This window comes from Emydura macquarii, unplaced genomic scaffold (genome assembly GCF_026122565.2).
Source record: "Emydura macquarii macquarii isolate MOO-44397 ecotype Brisbane River unplaced genomic scaffold, CSIRO-AGI_Emac_v2 contig_2768, whole genome shotgun sequence".
Lineage (NCBI taxonomy): Eukaryota > Metazoa > Chordata > Testudines > Chelidae > Emydura > Emydura macquarii.
The window spans coordinates 51981101-52000048 of record NW_027132905.1 but is presented as its reverse complement, the minus strand read 5'-3'; the positions used below and the strand labels follow the sequence as shown (position 1 = coordinate 52000048).

At 62.8% G+C, this 18948-nt stretch overlaps 1 protein-coding gene across 1 annotated transcript; it reads left to right on the top strand.

Annotated features, from left to right (window-relative positions):
• The first annotated feature begins 311 nt into the window (after positions 1-311).
• C1QB (complement C1q B chain) lies at positions 312-18650 on the top strand. Its single transcript, XM_067566668.1, has 10 exons — positions 312-403; positions 1259-1296; positions 2717-2886; positions 3515-4093; positions 7434-7548; positions 8413-8600; positions 9103-9656; positions 14363-14457; positions 16739-16911; positions 18079-18650. Exons 3-10 carry the CDS (start codon positions 2724-2726, stop codon positions 18648-18650), a joined length of 2439 nt encoding a protein of 812 aa, XP_067422769.1. The 5' UTR covers positions 312-403; positions 1259-1296; positions 2717-2723.
• The last annotated feature ends 298 nt before the right edge of the window (positions 18651-18948 follow it).

Below are 18948 nucleotides of genomic sequence, written 5' to 3'. Positions count from 1 at the left end.
GCCTTCCCGGAGCGCCCAGGGGCCAGGGTGTGGGGAGTCACTGGGACAGCTCCCGACCCCCACAGCCAGCTGGGCGACCGGTTGGCGGGGAGGGTATTGGGAGGCCCTGGAGGCACCGTACGGGAATCAGGGCCCGGCTTGGCCAGCTCTGCTGTGGTTTTGAGTCTAAAAGCGTTAGCACTTCTGCTGACCAGGACGTTCCCACTGTTCCGGGAGACCCAGCACGGGGCGGAGGGCAAACCCCAAAAGGGGAAATGAGCAGGGAAGTGAAACTCGGCAGCTTCTCCCCATCCCGATCGGGCAGTTCCCTGCCTGCGCTCTCCGCCTCATTCCTCCTCCCGGGGATGGTCTGAGACCAAACGGTGCCACCTGCTGACAGAGGCTCGGCCGGACTCTGGGAAAGGTAAGTTATGCTCCTCTGTGCTGCCCACCCCGGGCCAGGCCTCTCTCCTGAGGCCGGCACTCTGCTTCCCCAGCGGCAGGTCTCTGCCTTCAGGATCCCGCAGCCTTTTTTCTCGGCCCCTTCCCTCTCGCCTGTCCTGGGACTAGGAGCTCCCAGCCCCTCCCTCACCAACGTGGCCGTGGGGAGCTGGAAATGGGGTAGCCCCTCGTGCCCTGCGCTCGCTCCTAGAAGACCTGTGCAGAGGGGTTGCCAGCCAAGCCGTAGAAGGGGACGGTCGTGTCCCATCCCCTCGCCCCACGATGCACGGCCTCGACGTGCAGCTGGAGTCCGCACTGGCTCCTTGCTGACGTGTCACATGGCAACTGACGGCCTCATCTCTGCCCACAATTGCCCGTCTTGCCTTGCAGCTGCCCGGCATCTCGGGTCCCTGGAACCTGAGTCTGGCTGTTTAACACACGGGCTGGAATCCTGCTCCCCTGGCGATCAGTCACGCACATCAAAGAGGCCAGACTCTCACCCCTTCTCGTTTTGTTAATGTCCATGAAGCCCCAACACCTCATGCACCCACTGGAGAAAGGACATCTCTGGTAACGGCCCAGCCCTGGCCCCTTCTATGAGGCTGTGCACGCTCCCAACGTGCACTTGGAGACCTCCAAACGCACACCGCCAGGGACAGCAGACTTCGTAGGCTGCTGTTTCTAAGGTAAAAGGGAGCAGAGACCCCCACCCCCTTTAATCAGTTATCTCCTGACCCCCCCTTGAATCACAGGCCCCTGGGAGGGAGAGAGGGGGGCTGAGCTGTGTTTTGACACTTGCCCTGGAGCTCTGTCTATCGCGGTGATGGTCTCTTTCCAGGTCTCCAGCCCCTGCCCTGTCCAAGGTAGCCCCTGGAGGTAAGAATGGCCCTTTGCTGTGCTGCTTTCTCCCTCTGCTCCCCATTTCCTTCCCCAGAAGCTCCAGCTTCCCCCCCACCCCCCCACACACACAAAGTGCAGGCTGGTTAGATGTCAGCCTGTCCGTGCCCAGCCCCACCGGGACATGGCTTGTGCAGACATCCCCAAGTTAGACATCCCCCTCTCTACCTGACTCCGGTACTGCAGCCTTGCACCTGTGGTAGCGTGGGCTGCTGCTGTCGCAGACACAAGCCAGCCTCCCAGGTGAGCTGGTGCAGCCTGCGCTGAAGGCTTTGCTGCTTCGCTACTCTGGTTTCAAACCCAAGTGGGGATGGGGCATGCAGGTTTGACTACGTTAGCCGCTTGTGCTGTGACGGGGTCACACCGCCGTCTGCCCTGGGGGGGTGCAACGTTTCAGCGAAAAACACCCGCACCCCAGTATGGGCAAGACCTGGGCCACCGCACCAGCCCAAGGGAGTCCCAGCCCCCAACATGTACATCCTGCTAGACACCCCCCAACCACACCCACTCAGGGCGCTCCCCTACTTTCCCCCCCGCCTCACCAGCTTGTAATTTACAGTCTCAGCCTGGGTCTGAGAGAGTTTAAGATGGAGTGACTCATGGGGGGAGGGGGCGCAGAAAGGGGGGGTAATGCAAATAGAGTTCCTCTGGGTATACTGGTCCAGACCCCCTCACTCACCCATCGGCGGCTGTGAGCAGGGCAAAGGGAGCCTGATGAAATGTAAGGCCCCCTCCCGCATCCCTCTGCGCGCACAGGAGCTGGTCAGGGGCTTGTCACTGAAAAACGACCTCTTCAAAATCCAGATTTCTCACACAAAAATGTTGCTCTGGTAGAAAGTTTGTGGGTTTTTTTTCCAAAAAGCAGTGACCTTTGTAACAGCTTTTCCCATTAAAGTGCGCATTGAAACCCCCATCTCTGAGGTTAGCCAAGAAGAAGAATGTCCAGCCCCTGAATGGTCTGGGAGGCAAATTCAAAAGAGAAAAGCCAGGAACATTTTCAAAACCATTGAAAAACGGGCCCATTGCAAACCCTGGGCCAGGGGAAACGGCCACAGGCTGCAGGGGTCTGTGCCGCCAGCTCCAGTGCGTGTGTGTGGGTGAGGTTGAGGGGGCACGCTCACCTGAGTGTGTGTGTGTGTGTGTGTGGGATTGAGGGGGCACGCTCACCTGAGTGTGTGTGTGTGTCTGTGGGACTGAGGGGACTCCCTGACCCCACCTGAGGATGCAGGTAGTTCGGTTGGGGACTCTCCCCCTCCCGCCGGCCGGGCAGTGCTCTGTAGGGAAGGGGCTATTGTCCCTGGCTGGAAGCGTGCCCCTGGGGGGGAGACGACTCTCTCAGAGGGAAGCAGTTGTGGGAATGTCCCGCCCACGGCTCATGCTCTGGGACTCCCGCTTGCAGAGGCAGAATGGCTGGCAAATTCTGGCTGGCAGTCAGCACCCTGGCCGTGATGCTGGGCACGGTGGTTCCTCAGGAGAACGTGTGCCAAGCACAACCTGGCACGGATGGCTACCCCGGAGTGCCGGGCCTCAGTGGGAGACTGGGGCAGAAAGGCGATACTGGCGAGCCAGGTAAGCTGGAAGAGGGGAGCTGTAGCTGTAGCTAACAGGGCCAGGCACACAGCTCAGCGTCAGATGGCTCTAGCTATCATCTCTAGGGCCCCGGTTCCAATCCAGCCCAGAGCTAAGCGCTTCTGGGTCCGAGCCTCAGTCCTTTTCCCAGCTGGCAGGAGTCTGTCGCATGACCTGTATGTAGCAGTCTGGCCAGAGCCTGAATGAGCCTCGGAGGACAGGACCCCTCCCAGGGCTGTGACATGGGCCTGCCCCCCTGTCCCTGGCCTGACCGATAGAGCGTTGGCTTCTCTTCCCAGGGCTTCCGTCCTGGCACGGGCCCTGAACCTTGGGGGAGTTTCAGTGCAACCCATGGGCCACCCAGGGAAGGGCAGAAGCTGCTTCCTGCTGAGGACGGGATGGAGCAGCTGCAGAACAGGGAATCTGAAACCTGGAGAGCACAGCTCTGTTCTGCAGCAGCTGCCTTGGCAGAGGGGCTGGAGCCGGGCGCTGGCCCAGGCTGGCATGGTGGAGGGGAGGGAGCCGGGCACTGGCTGGAAGGTGGGTGCTCATGGGGGGATGCCGCTCGTGTCACCTCACAGCACTTGGGCCCCAGTTCCGTCAGCTGATGCCTGCTCTACTCTTCCAGGGTTGCCAGGAAGACGGACAGGGATCCGGGGACTCAAAGGTGATGAAGGGGAACCTGGGTTTCCTGGCATCCCGGGAAAACAGGGCTACAGGGGGGCAAATGGCCCCCCTGGACCCCCAGGGCCGCCGGGGGAGAAGGGAGCCAAAGGCAAGGCTGGCAACATCAAGGACCAGCGCCGTCCCGCCTTCTCGGCCTCCCGAGTGAGCCCCCAGCCCAGAGGGAACGTGGTGGTCTTTGACAATCTCATCACCAGCCAGGACAGCGCCTACGACACACAGACCGGCCAGTTCACCTGCCGAGTGCCCGGCGTCTACTACTTTGCCTTCCAGGTGATCTCCAGCGGGAACCTCTGCCTCCACCTCATCCGCAACGGGAAGAAAGAGATGGGCTTCTGCGATAACAACAGCCGCGGCCTGCTGCAGGTGAACTCGGGGAGCAGCGTGCTCAGCCTGGCCGAGGAGGACCAGGTCTGGATCGAGAGCGACCCCCGCAATGGCAACAGGCTGTACGACGGCTCCGAGGCCGACAGCGTCTTCAGCGGCTTCCTGCTCTTCCCGCAGCAACAGCCGGGGGCGAGACACTGACAACCCTCCGCCGGCCCCTTCCCTGGCTTCCAGCACGGCCGCAAGGAGGGCTCTGCCTCTCTGAGCAACCCCCGCTTCGCACGCTGGCCTGAGAGAGCCCTGGCAGGGGTGGGCACAGGGGTGGGTGCCCCAGGCCAGCAGGTGTGTGCAGACACAGCCTTCGCTCGCCCAGGCAGGGGGTCCCGGGAACTCAGCAGCAGGGAAGGGATGCGTGCGAGCTCTGCACCTCCACACGCCCATCCCCCTGGCGCTGAGGCAGGGTGCCCTGTGTGCCAGGCACACCCAGGGGTGGGGGGAAGCTGTCTGCTGCTCTCCCGAGGGCCTGTATTAAAGCCAGGAGGGACGGCCCAGACCCTGCTCCAGCAGAGTTCTCATTGGCTTTGCCGGGACCGGGACTGGGTCCAAAGTGCCTCCCCCTGGGCAGCCTGGGCCATCGCAGGCTGGTTCTGGGAGTTGTGGGACGAGGGCACGCCCAGCATGCCAAGCGGACTGGGCATCCCCACGCAGCACCGTGGGTTGGCAGAGCACGGCCCCACTCGTGGGAGGGCACCTGGATTCCCAAGTCACCCGCAGCAGGGGCCTCCCTTCCAGCACCCAAGTACGGGGCTCCTTGGAGGTGGGGTTTCCTTCCTTCGGCCTGGTGGCCGGGACGCCACAGTCCAGAGCCTGGGCCCTAGCCGAGATCTTTCTGCGAACCTGCCCTGCGGCGCAGACCTCTGTCCTGGGCACGCACCCCTGAAACAGCCCCTTGCGAGCCTGCGTCCTCGAGAGAGCGGCCCTGGGGAGCAGGAAGAGAAGTGGGCACCCGCGTGGACGTGTGCGCGGTTGTGGCCCATGGCACCCAGTGTCCGGGCAGGGAGGGGTGGCAGATAGGCTGCATTTGCTCAGCGGCTGGCTGCTCTGTGCCTGCCCAGGAACCCCAACCCAGGCCCCGGGAAGTGTCATCTTGTCTCCCGGTCCCTTCAGCTACATCGCCATCAGCAGCAAGTGCAGCGCTGAGCCGGCGCGCTGGCTGTGTGGGGGCTTGCTGAGAGTCAGCCCCCACTCCAGGCAGGGTCCCCTCCCTGCCCTGCCAGGGCCGGCCAGAGGCTGCCATGCAGCCCTGCAGGCACGTATGTGTCCCCCCAGGCCGAGGAGAGCCTTTACACACTGTGCTTTTTCCAAGCAGCACAGCCCCAGCGAGTGCCCCAGGCCCGGCGAGCGGAGGCTCGGATCTTCCTGCCGTGCTGGTTCTCATCCCCCTGCCAAGCCCTGCCGGAGGAGAGCAGTTGTCGCCAGTGTCACTCCCCCGCCGCGGCCCCTTTATTCCCTGCTAGGACATTGCTGTAGGTTGTGGCTCGTGCTGTATTAACCGTTGCAAATCGGGAGCTGGCTGCAGGCCACCCCTGGCTTTCACACCCTTCCCATCAACACAGACCAATAAACCCTTTCTTCCCTTCGCTCAGTCCCAGCCAGTGGCTTGGTTTTCTTTCTCCTTCACACATCTTCCTGCAAACCGTCAGTGTCCCGGGCCCTTTCCCAGGCTGCCATTTCCACGTCAGCCCCCCCAGAGCCAGGAACAGCCCAGCCCAGAGCACAACGAGATGTCACCTCCCTGGAGAGACCCGCTCAGGATTTGCACTTTGCAGATGCTGCCTTTGGCTCCCGCGCCCCATCCCAAGGCTGTCCAGCGAGTTCAGGCTCAGAGCCGTGATCTCTCCGGGGACGCCAAGGGAGCCAACCAGGCCAGCGTGTTTCCGATCCGTCAGCGCCCGGGGACGCAGTGCTGAGAGCGACACCGGGGCAGGCGGCTTTCCACCCGGCACGTGGCGGCCCCCACTAAGCAGGTGCAGCCCGGGCACAGCTGCACGCTAGTCTGCCCTGAATGGGAGGCAGCCCTCAGAGCCAGTGGGCATCCAGCCTCGGTGGCCCATTTGGCCCTTGGCTCTGGGCGTGACATAGGGAGCCGGGGGAAGGGTCTGCGGGAGGGTGACACGTTCCTCTTCCTACATGGGAATGACGCCAGCGGCCCGCTGGTTTGTGGCAGCGCCCAGCACAACAGAGCCCGGCTGCAGTGCCCGTGGGAAATGGGCTCACCCTGCCTGTGCGTCACCCCTGGGCTGCAGGCTGCCACCCTGGGACACCTGTGCTCTGGGCTGCCCTGTGGCATGCCCAGGTGCTGGACTGCTGGCGGGAGGAGGGCTCTGCCCAGCAGCAGCACTGCCTGAGGGAGGACGAGGGCCCTTGGTGAAAAGGGGGGAGCCAGGCGCAATGAAGCAGGGAGTGGGGGCGCTGCCCACGGGCGGGTCCAGGGGCAGGAGCTGCCTGTGGCCTGGTTTCTCTCTCCCCCCACACCCAGCAAGCGGAGCAGGCAGGGGCAGGGGGCACTTTGCAGAGGGCAGAGCTGGTGCTTCAGGGAGCACGCGCTGGACACGCCTGGGGGCTGTGCCTGCCCCTGGGCACCCCACCCTCAGTGACACAGGAGCGGAGAGGGGGCAAGAGCGCTGCTCACTCCCACCGGGGGGCGCTGCGCTCTCCTCCCCGGAACCGGAGCCCCGCCCCAGCGGCCTGCGCTCCTGCAACACGACGGACGGATGGACGGACAGACGGCTCGACCAGCTCCACCCTGAAAAAGACTTTTGTTGCTGCAGCTAGAGAGCTAATCCCTGGGGCGCTGTCCAGAGAACTGATACCCGGCTGTGGGCAGGTGCCAGGAGCTCTCCCTGGGGGCTGATACCCGGGTGTGGGCAGGTGCCAGGAGCTCTCCCTGGGGGCTGATACCCGGGTGTGGGCCACGGGCCCTTCACTGATGCAAAATCATTCGTCACTAAAAGGAAGCAAGAGCCGCATGGCCATTGACCTCGACTCTCCACCAATTAACCGTTTCTGCTGGCCGACGGGCCAGTGGCAGAGGTCGCAGGAGTCTGAGCTGCAGCCCCGGGCACTGGGACGAGCTCATGCCACAGTGGGGCACCCCCCAGCACGGCTCTCTGCCCCCCTGTATTTCAGACCCAGAGGGAGATGAAGCAAGCGGGATGTAGGGAAAGGAGCTGAGGGGCAGCGCCCCGAGGGAGGGTCACATCTGCTTCTGGATCAGCCACAAGCACTGTGCCCGGCCCCTGCTTCTGCGGCTCGCCTGGCCCCCCAGCTCTGCTCCCTCCTGCCCTGCCCCCCTTGGCTGCCTGGCCAGGCCTGTGGCTAGTGATGGGATGGGGCGTGTTGGTGCGGCGTTTAGTGCTGCCCGGCACTACGGAAAACGCTTGCTCGGAAGAAATGGCCAGGACAGGGATGTGAAACTTGGCTGGGGTCCCGCCCGAGGGGCTGGTCTCTCCGAGGCCTATCCCTGGCTCCTTCAGCCGCCGACTTCCTCCTGACGGCCTCGCAGAGAGATTTCTCTGCAATCCAGCCAGCAGCCCCCACCCCAGCAGAGCCCGCCGGACAGCGCAGGGGCCAGCACCCTGCCCCAGAGAGGTAAGGGGCAGGTGGGGGGCGGCTGCGGGACGGCGGCTCGCCAGCCAGGCCCATGACACTGCGCTGGGGGCACTCGGGAGGGCGTTGCCTTGGCCATGGGAGCCGACGGGTGGCTCTGGAAGGGCTGGCTGGCGGGCTCACCGGCCGCCTGCTCCCGGAGTGGCATTGCTTATGGCCACCGATGGGTTGCTCTGCTTCATGAACACCCTGCTGGACCTCTGAGTCTAAGAGCCCCTGCGAGGCAGGAGGGCAGAGGCATGCACCAGCAGGTGCACTGGTGTGGGGCAGCCACGGCGGGCAATGGGCTGCCCAGTGCAGGGACAGATTGCACAGGGCTGGCAACCGTCCTGGGAACTGAGAGCGGAAAGGCAGAGCTACCAGCCATCCCCTGAGCAGCAGCGCCAGGGATCCTGGCGACACGACAATGCCCTGGGAGCCGGGCTGTCACCCTGCCAGATCCAGAGCACCCCAGAATGTCCCTTCCTCCGGCATCGCAGCTGTCCTCTGTGCCACAGCCAGCACCAGTGACAGGCAGACGGGGGCCCGGCAGCTCCGGCGCCTCCGTCCGTGGGAGGGGAAAGGAGAGAGGCTGCCCCCGAGGGTGGGGAGGGAGACGCTGCCCTGGCAGTAGCCCTCCTTCCCGGCTCTCCGGACCCATGCAGTCTGCCAAGGGGGCAGGTTGGGCCCACGGGGGACGGGAGCGGGTGGGGACGGCGAGCTGAGAGAGGACGGCTCCTGGTAAGTAACCCGCTCTACCTATCCCGGGGTGAAGATGCTGCTGTCTGGCGTGGCAGCACGGTGCCCCCACGGTGCCCACGGCGAGCGTGGCAGCACTCTCTCTCTCTCCATTTCCACTCGCTGTAGGACAAAGATGGCTAAGAGCTTCTGGAAACCAGTGGGCCTGGGCCTGGCCCTTCTCCTCCTGGCTCTGGAGACCCCCGTGACAGGCAGTGCCCCCCAGAGCTGCTATGGGACCCCTGGGCTGCCTGGCATGCCTGGGATGCCAGGCAAGGATGGCAGAGATGGACAGAAAGGCGTCAAAGGCGAACCAGGTAGGTGCCCTCAAAGGAAGCTTACCCTTTCTCATCAAGGGAGGGTGCACTGGAGAGACGCAGCCTTCTCACCCCAGGGCACCCCAGAAACTCCTAGGGCCGGGAAGATGGAAGGTCAGTGCCACCTCCGTCCTGGGGCGCACAGGTGGGAAAGCACAGAGGGAGAGGACAGAGCATCTCTGCCCTCCTGGCGTAGGCCCACGGGGCGTCCATGCACAGTTCAGAGATAGCCTGATCCTAACCCAGGGAACGAGCCCCCCTTCTCCAGCGCCTTTCCTGCAGAAGCGCAGAGGCCTCCAGAGTTGCCTGGGGGCTGGGTCAGTGTTGCAGGTGGAGAGCCGGGATGGGGGTGGGGGGGACTTGCCCACACAGCCAGGCTAGGCTAGGAGCACAGCTGCTCAGCCATCAGGGCAAGGGGGGAGGGAGGGGCCACCAGCCATCCCTTCCCCAACGCACGGAGCAGCCGGAGCCACACTGACTGACGCTCCCTGGAACCCCACAGGCATGCCGGCCAGTCCTGGAACCCGCGGGCCCAAGGGAGAGAGAGGAGAACCCGGCAGCCCCGGCCTGGCAGGAAAGACTGGCCCCATGGGTCCGCCTGGCCTCCCGGGAGACCCAGGCATGAAGGGCCCACCTGGAGAGGCTGGCTTGCCTGGCAACTACAAGCAGAAGCACCAGTCAGCCTTCTCTGTGCTCAGGAAGACCGGGCAGTACCCGGCCAAGAACGCCCCCGTCGTGTTCAACCACGCCGTCACCAACACCAACCAGGACTACAACACCACCTCGGGCAAGTTCACCTGCCGGGTGCCTGGCCTCTACTTCTTCGTCTTCCACACGTCCCAGACTGCCAAACTCTGCGTCAACATGTACAAGAACCGGGAGAAGGTGGCCAGCTTCTGCGACCACATGGCCAACGACAGGCAGGTCAGCTCCGGGGGCACCCTGCTGCACATGGAGGCCGGGCACCAGCTCTGGCTGGCGGTCAATGATTACAACGGCATGGTGGGCACCGCTGACTCCGACAGCGTCTTTTCCGGCTTCCTGCTCTTCCCAGACTAGGCGGCCCAGGCTGGCTCTGCCACGCACCCGCTGGCCTCTCTGCCCTCCAACGCTCTCGCCCTGCATCGCACCGCCAAACAGTGGAGCACCCGGGCACGGCACGCCGGGGGCTCTCCACACAGGCCCCGTGCTCACGTCAGGCAGGCCTGCTGGCTGAAGAACTGTCCCTTTCGGGCCTCTGCCGCCACCCAGACTCAGCCCAAAACTACCCAGGGCCAGGAGGTTTTGAACGCGTGTCTTCGAGCCAGTCAGAGTCGCCAAGTGGAAGGGAGGGGGGTGTCTGGCTGCGTTCCTGCCCAGCGAGAGCCCCGCAGTGCCAGGAGCCCCACTGCAGCCAGCCGCGCCACGCTGCGCTCTCCACGCGGCACAGGGCGCCAACTGCTGCCCTCTGCATCCGCTAACCCGCCCGCGCTGCTTCGTGCCGCTGCAACCCAGAGGGCCAAAGCTTCCCACTGCCCCAGGGCTGGGCTCCTCCCAGGGGGTTTGGCAGGAGGAATTGGCCATGAGTCTGTGTGCGAAGGTCGAATAAAACCCCCTTGTGTGGCACAGGGCCTGACGTCTCATGTTCTACCCTCACCGCTCCGTGCCCGGAGTAGCTGAAAGCTGAGTGCGTGTGCGCGCAGGTGCAGCTGCATGTGTGAGTGCGTGTGCATGCGTGGGCGTGAGGTATTTCCATAGCACCGATCCCCACGGGAGCCAGGCAGCGAACGCCAGGCCAGCCAGGCCCCCGGCGCCCGTGTGGGCTGCGCACTCCCCTCGGTGGGCGTGGTCGGGAGAGGGGCTTTTGTTGCACCCCGGCAGTCCCTGTCCCAGGGCAGCACTGAGCCCCCTCTGCCCCTTGGGGTGAGGGGAGGGAGGAAGGGACCTGTTTCTTGGCCCTACACACAGCTCTGGGCTCCAGCTCCCTGCCCTGGATCTCAGCCTTCCCAGGCAGAGGCTGTGGCCAGGCAATGAGCTGATTCAGCCCCTTTTCCAGGCGGTCCCTGGGTACCAGTCCAGCTTTGACAGCGAGTTAAGCTGCCTTTGCTGAAGGAGCCCTAGGAGAACGCTGCCTGCTTCCCCCAACCAGCCACCCCAGTGTGGATCCTCCCTCTGCCAGCAGGAGAGTGGAAGTTACTGACAGCCAGAGAACCACCTGCTTCCTGAATTGTCCTTGCCCCAGGCCCAGTCCCGGAGCCCAGCTCCCTGGCAAACACACACAGTGCCAGCATGCCCAGCACACCCTGGCCCCAGGGCCCGGCACATCCTGGCCTCTCTGCCCAGACGCTCCAAGGGCAAAGCACACAGCCAGGCCTCATCCAAACAGACGAGGGCCTGAAAACTCCCGTGTCCCCTTCCTCCCGCCCGGCCTTGTGGGTCTACCCCACGCTGATGTCCCGGGTCTTGGTGCCTCGTCTACCCCATGGTTTCCCTGACTCATAGACTGTGCCCAGCCCAGGGCCGTGCCCAGCCATCATCCTAAAGTGCAACGGTGCAATTCCCACCCTGGACACAGGCGTTGTCAGACGCAGTTAGGGTCCTTGGGAACTCACCGAGCCCAGATCAGAGGCAGCTGCTTCAAGCCGCGGAACGTCAGAGGGAGCTGGTACTGCCAGGAGCCTCGGAGGCGTCCTGAGATTCTAGGCACAGGTCTGTACTGCTCCAAAGCTTGCCTTCAAAGCGCAGACACCAGGGGCTGATCCTGGAGGGGCTGGTCCCTGAGCGTCTCCTGCAAGGCAGACCATCCCTCAGCCCCAGGAGTGAAGGGTGCCAAGCTCCCGGCAGGATGGTGCCATGTGTGAGCCCAAAGTGAACCAACAGCACCTGCTCCCTGGAGCTGGGTCCCTGCCTTGGATTCCCAGTGTTCAGGGAAGAAACGTCCCCAAGGACTGTTCTGCTCTGGACTCTGAGCCAGCAGCTGTGGGGAGCGACTTGGGGTCAGACCCGAGCCAGGGACCAGCGTGCAGCACTGACGTCCCTGTCCTAGGCTGGGCCGTGGCCAGCCGGCTGAGCACTGCCATCCAGCCAGGAGAGAGAGCCTGGCGGCTCCCCTGGAGACTCTGCTGGTGACACAGCTGGAGCCACAGAACCAGACGCAGGCAGAGTCCCGCATCCGGGGGGAAATCAGCCACTCTGAATTGAGCCCTGTGCCCTCTGGGGCTGGGGTCCCGCCAGCACTGTGCTCCAGAGAGCGTCACCGAGGAGGACTCTGACGAGTGGCTCAGTCTAGGCCCGGGGGACGGGGGTTGCCCATACGCGCTGTCAGCCTGGGGGAGCAGAGGAACCTGCGGTTCCAGGATGCCCAGGGCGCTAGCAGAGCTGTGTGTGTCCTGTTTGATTCCTGGCGCCCACAGAAGCACGTGCCTACGGAGGTGCCTGCGTCAGCCTGACTGTTTCAGAGACATGTCAGGCCCAGGTCAGTGCACCAGGGAAATGGGTCACCTGGGAGCCATTCAAACCAGTCAGAAGGGGGTAGTCTGCCCTATTCCACAGCCAGCCCCGGTGCCCCAGCGCAGTCTGTCTCCTGGTGCTCATCCCACTGCCTCCGAGGGCATGCCAGATCCCAGGACAGCACTGGGCCTTGTACGCTCATGCTAGATTCTGGTGGGCTGGAGCAAGCCGCTGGGGAGCTGGGCTCTAGTCCTGGCTCCTCCACTGGGACCTTGATCTAGTCCCTGCACATCTCTGGGCCTCAGTTTCCCCATCGGTTAAGTGCATCTGCGGCAGCGCAGGCCATGCAGCTGGAGGAGGCTCTTGGGCCCTGAGAACGAGCCAGCCAGGGTCTGTCTACACTGCAGTTAGATGCCCCTTGCTGGCCCCTGCCGGCTGACTCCGGCTTGCGGGGCTGTTTAATTGCTGTGCAGGTGTTTGGGACCCTCCCACCTCGCAGGGTCCTAGAGCCCATCTCTCAACAGTCTCTCTCGTTACAATTATCGCCCGGCCTGGGGCCTCAGCTCTCCTGCTGGAGGAGGAAAAAGCTGCCCCAGGTTACAGCAGAGGACCCCAGTGCGTCTATAACCATGAGCGGATTGTCCCTATGGCTAGTGCCTGCCCCTGCCAAGAGGCAGCAGCAATTCCTGGGCTGGTTTGACTTCACAGAGCTCTGGCCCCTGAGCATTGGCGCCTGACACCCGGAGCAGGAGCTGCAGGGGAATCCGCAGGGACGTAAGTGTGCCAGCCGCTGGTTCAAAGCACTTACAGACAAACTCGAGGAATGAATCAAGCCAAATATCTGCAGGGCAGGGAACGTCCAAGGAGCCCATTCAATCTGAATTCCTCCTGACAGAGAGCATCCCCGAGGACAAGGGAGCCTGACTCAGACCCTGACCCTGCGTGACACGGAGCGCCTGAATGGCCAGCACAGCCCTGGGAACCGAGGCCACTCGGAAGCAGGCAGGATCAGGCCCCACTGCGTGGACACACTAGGCCAAATCCCAGCTCGGGGTGAGTGGGGCAGCCTCAGGAGCTGCACCTGCCTGGGGCAGGGCTGAGTGTGGCCAAGGGGCAGAGACTCGGCAGGGAGCAAGGGCAGGCGGACTCGATGTTAAGAAATGTGCCTGCTGCTACCAAGATCCAGGTCTGCTCTGGCTGATGGTCCATGCAGCGTGCAAGCAGAGGAGACGTGACTACTGCAGCGACAGGGGAGAGCTTAGAGAGCAGAATCCCATCAGAAAGGAGCCGCCGGATGTGGCGGGTACAGTCCGAAGGGACAGGGAATCCGGGTTCCTCTCCTCCCTGCAGCCCCACTGGTTCTCTCTGGTCTGGGTCCCCCAGCACGACCCATGCGCCTGTTCAATTGGCCCAATGTGCAGAATCTGGGGAACAACGGGAGGGTGGAGGGGTTTGTAGCAATGGGACAGAATTGCTCTCGACTGTGGCATGCGGCTTTGCCATCTGGGTGCCCCAGCCCGCTGAGCAAGGAAAGCGATCTGCCAGGGAGACAGCACCCAGCGGCCAGGGACCAGATGCAGAGGTGATGGGCACGGCTGGCCCCCTTAGACCTCTTGACACACATGTCCCAATGGAGTCTAGCCTGCATTAGGTCCATGCTGCAGAGCCAGACGGAGGTGAGCTAAAGTGGGGGCGGGGTAGCACTTCCATTCACGCCCCGCTTAGCTCAGCACTGGCCCAGCAGCGATCCCCTGGAACCCCGGGCTGGCCCAGGGCAGCGTGAGGGGGAGGGGGTGAGTCAAGGCAGGCCGGTAAGCGCAGGGGATCCAGAGGGAACAACGGGCAGTTCACGGGCTGGCCCAGGAGGCATTAAGCCGCTCCAGTGCCCTCACACCCACACTAACTGCAGAGAGACTGCCCCGCAGTCAATGGGCTGCTCTGGGTTTACACAGGGGGACTCAGAGGAGGGTCAGACCCTTCCAGAGGGGCTGTATACAGCTGGATCTTAGCAGCCAGTTACCCCTCGGGGCGCTCCCTGTAACGGCAGGTGAGAGGACACGTATCCCAGCGAGAACAGGCCCACTGAGGGCAGCGCTGTCTCGGGCTTGGGCTGAGAGCTGCTGATGGCCGGCGGTTCCAGCCCCGCCACTCCCAGGCTTCCTGGAGGGCGCAGGCACGGGGCAGGGGGGGTCCCGCTGAGTTTGCAGAAAGTGCCTGAGAAAATGCACTGGAAGTGGGGCGGCAGGGGATGTGAAAGTGCCAGCGTGCAGAGCTAAAGATAAAAAAGGGATGTGGTCAGTTCCTCTCCTCGCCCAGCCTTTCCCTGCTCCCAGCAAACTTCCGCTTTCCCTCCGTCGGGTCACTGCCAAGCTGGACCGAGAGGCACCCTGCCTCGTCCCCGCTCACTGCTGCTGCAGGACGCTGCAAGGTAAGAACAAACCCTACATGGTGCCATGGGCCCCTGCTGCCTTAATAGCCACGAATGAGCTGTGCGCTCGGTCAGAGCTTTGCTGCAGAGCTTTGCCGGGGCTCCAGAACTCTCCGTGCTCCTGCTCCCTATGGAGCTGCAGTGCAGACTCTGCTCCAAGCAGTGCGGCGTACGCTGCACTGAGCTCCCAGGGGGTTGTGGCCCTGCCCCGGCAGAGTTTCCTGGCCACGCAAACCTTGCCGAGAAGCAGCCCCCGATGTTGCTGTGTTTTGTGTCTGGCTTATGCGGTGCTGGGATCGTGGGGTGTAGGAGCAGGAAATTCATAGGTTCCAAGGCCAGCTGGGACCGTTGTGACCATCTCTCTATCTGACCTCCTGAGCAGAGCAAGGCCAGCGAACTGCCCTGAACTAATTCCTGTGCGGTCTGTCCGATAGGCAAGTCCTGCTCACAGATGGCATGGGCAGGAAAGGGAGGGAGAATGGAGAGACTGAAGCCCTGGTCCTGGCCATTCAGCTAAGTACCTGATGATATGGCCTAAGAGCTTGTGAAACAGGCTCCAGGGCATCAGGGGGAAGCCTCATGGCAGGACAAAGCCCTGGAGACGAGATGGTTTGGGAGGGGGGGTTCATGAATGTCTTCGCTACTTCCAGTCCAAAGGCCGAAACCTGCTCTCAGCGACTCTGGAGTAAACCCAGAATAACTCCACTGAAGCAAAACCAGCCACTCCAGGCTGGCAGGGGTGTAAGTCGGAGCAGGGGGTGGCCCTGAGTGCACTGGTTCTGTGTGTGGATGGGGAATTCAGCTCTGCCTTGCAGCCTGGGGAGTTGGTGGGCTCGCAGAGCAGCGGGAGCCCAAGCTGGGTGAGGTGCAAGCATGAGAGCAGCGCACACCTCTCTCCCTGACCCTTCGCATCAGAGAATCATAGAGCTGGCAGGGAGACACCAGGAGGTATCTAGTCCAACCCCCTGCTCAGACCAGGACTAACCTCAGCTAAATCATCCCAGCCAGGGCTTTGTCAAGCCTCCGCTTAAAACCCTCTAAGGATGGAGATTCCACCACCTCCCTAGGTAACCCATTCCAGTGCTTCACCACCCACCTAGGGAAAAACTTTTTCCTAATGTCCAACCTACACCTCCCCCACTGCAACTTGAGACCGTTGCTCCTTGTTCTGTCATCTGCCACCACTGAGAACAGCCTAGCTCCATCCTCCCTGGAACCCCCTTTCAGGTAGTTAAAGGCCGCTATCAAATCCCCCTCATTCTTCTCTTCTGCAGACTGAACAAGCCTAGTTCCCTCAGCCTCTCCTCATAAGTCTTGTGCTCCAGCCCCCTCATCATTTTTGTTGCCCTCCGCTGGACTCTCTCCAATGTGTCCACATCCTTGTTGTAGTGGGGGACACAAAACTGGACACAATAGTACAAATGTGGCCTCACCAATGCCGAATAGAGGGGAATAATCACTTCCCTCCATCTGCTGGCAATGCTCCTACTAATGCAGCCCAATATGCTATTAGCCTTCTTGGCAACCAGGGCACACTGCTGACTCCTATCCAGCTTCTTATCCACTGTTACCCCCAGGTCCTTTTCTGCAGAGCTGCAGCCTAGCCCGTCGGTCCCCAGTCTGTAGCTGTGCGTGGGATTCTTCCGTCCAAAGTGCAGAACTCTGCACTTGTCCTTGTTGAACCTCATCAGGTTTCTTTTGGCCCAATCCTCCAGTTTGTTTAGGTCCTTCTGTATCCTATCCCTACCCTCCAGGGTCTCTACCTCTCTCCCTAGCTTAGTGTCATCTGCACACTTGCTGAGGGTGCCCCACTCTAGATCATTAATCACAAGCTCTGCAAACATAGAAGGCTTCGCTGCTCCTCCCCTCGCTCCATGCAGGAGTGCAGCCCTGCAGCTGGGCTGTAGAACAGGGCCCCACTGCCACTGCCGCTCGGAGACTGACCCTGGAGGCTGTCCTCCATTGAGGAGGTGAGGAGATGTGCCGTCCGTGGGGCAGTCTCTCCCCACTCACACGAGTGCAGCTCCATCAAAGCCAATATGGTGGCAGGGGAGCATTTGGGCCTGTATCTTTCCCTTGGAGCAGTTCCTCTCCTGACTTTGCCCTGTCTCTGTCCCCTGTCCTGGCAGAATTTCCCCGCGGCACGGTGCCCCTGGGCAGCGCTGTTCCTGACAGCAGCTCTCCAGCCCTTTGCCCAGCCCCCTTGGCACCAGGTGACAGCCCATCATCCCTGCGCTGCCTGCTGCCTGTAAGCTCCGCGACGTCTCTCTGCCCTCTCTAGCGGTGGTGCCGACATGATGACGTGGGCAATGCTGCTGCTGTGCCTGGCTGCGGTCCCACTGGCCAGCGCCGACAGCTGCAAGGGCTACGCCGCCATCCCGGGCACTCCAGGGATACCGGGCCGGCCGGGCCCCAATGGCCAAGACGGAGTGAATGGCCCGAAGGGAGAGAAAGGTAAGAAAGAGGCGGGAACTGGGAGCGGGCAGAGCTCTGGGCTAGGGCGATGCTCGCCGGGTTACTGCGACCCCTGCTTAGGTCCCTTCTGTGTAGAGCACAATTCCAGCCACCCTTGGCATGGCCCAGGGAGCGGGTGTTAGTGCCTGTCTGGATAGCCCTGCCCTTGCTGCTCTCCGCGAGGAGGATGCATTGCTGGAAGCAAATGGTTTGCACCTTTCCAATGCAGGAACCAGCCAGCAAAGAGGCAAGGAATACGCCCCCCGAGCCTCCCCAGGGCTAAGAGGAGAGCACCCGGGGAGGGGTGGGGAGAAAGGGGAGACGGGAGGTGTCTGCAAGAAGGGGCAGGAATGGGGCCTGATACAGAGGGTGCAAGGGAGGCGCGTTGGGTGCAGAGAGGAGCGGGGTACCACACGCAGGAACGGCAGCGGGGTGCACCTCGGCCAGGGGGACGAGGCTGTGGGTATCGGTGCTCCACGGGCAGAAGCAATGGTGGCAACTTTTCCGAAGAAACAGCTGGTGTAGACACAGCCTTGTGCAGAGACCACCTCTCCAGTGCCCCAGCCCTGGAGCCGCTGCCCGCTGCTGCCAGTCCCGTCGAACAAGGGCATTCGCTCAGTTCGCCCAGTGCAGCGTGACCCGAGGAAACAGGCCCCCCCGGGGCAGGTTCTGCAGCCTGCAGTCTGCCTGCACGGGCCTGACGCACTGGGCACTTCCTGCAAGGGCTGCACCAGGGGAAGAACGTGCAGCGCCTGTGAACCTGCCTGGAGCCCACACGGGCACAGCCTGAAGGGCTTTATGGGGAGCAAACTGCCAGAAGGGATTTGGGAATCCATCCAGCAAGTCTCCACTGTAAGAACTGCTGGGCGGGTCCCTGAGCGAAGGGCGGGTATCTCAGCTGGCCCCAGTGTCCCCGTGCTGTGGGCAGGTGCTTCTTCCATCCCGTTTGTTGGTGGAGGACTTTTCGGCACAGAAGTACTGGAGGGAGGGTTTCCTAGTCCACGGGCCGTTTGAAAAACCGGTGCCAGTCGCATGGCTTTGGTGGATCATCCTATGCTGGCGTCTGGGCTCAGCAGCGACGCGCTGACCCTTCAGGTAATAAGATGGGGAACAACAACAGAGATCTGTGAGCCTTCCACTCATGATTCTTGTTCTCTTGCTCACTAGGTCCCCCTGGGCGGATGGAGGATCAGCTGGAGGTGGGGGAGAAGGGTGAGCCGGGGATCTCTGGATACCCTGGGAAAGTCGGCCCCAAAGGCCCCATCGGCTCCAAGGGCTCTCCTGGTCCCATGGGTCCTCCCGGGCCAAAGGGTGAATCCGGTGACTTCAAGACCACCATCAAATCTGCATTCTCGGCCACCAGGACCATTAGCCTGCTGCCGCGCCGGGAGCAGCCCATCCGCTTCGACCGCATCCTCACCAACGAAAACGGCCACTACGAGAACCGGTACGGCCGGTTCACCTGCCGGGTCCCGGGGCTCTACTACTTCACCTACCACGCCACCTCCAAGGGCAACTTGTGCATCAACGTCAAGAAGGGCCAGGGCACCAGGGGCGAGAAGGTGGTGACCTTCTGCGACTACGTACACAACGTCTACCAGGTCACCACCGGCGGGGTGGTGCTGCGAATGCAGGAGAACGAGTCCGTGTGGCTGGAGCCGAGCGAGAAGAACTCCCTGGTGGGGATCGAGGGGGCTGACAGCATCTTCTCCGGGTTCCTGATCTTCCCCGACATCTAGCGGCCTGCCGCCGCCGCCCCGCACACACACTCCCACGTGTGTGCCGCTGACACCAACGTCCACGCTGCAGCCTACTGCCAAACACGGCGCTATCCCCAGCAGCAGTGCAGGCCGGCGGGCAGGGCACGGGGCTGCGGGCCTGTGCCGTTCGCTCAGTTCGCCAAGTCACAGCACGTCCCCCGCACACAGCTGCCTTCTCTCGGTGCAGCCGAGAGCCCTTCCCGCTCCCCGTGCAGCTCCTGCTCCGGCAATACCCCGCCCAGCCCCAGGCAGAGAACATGGAACAAAGGAGGCCCGG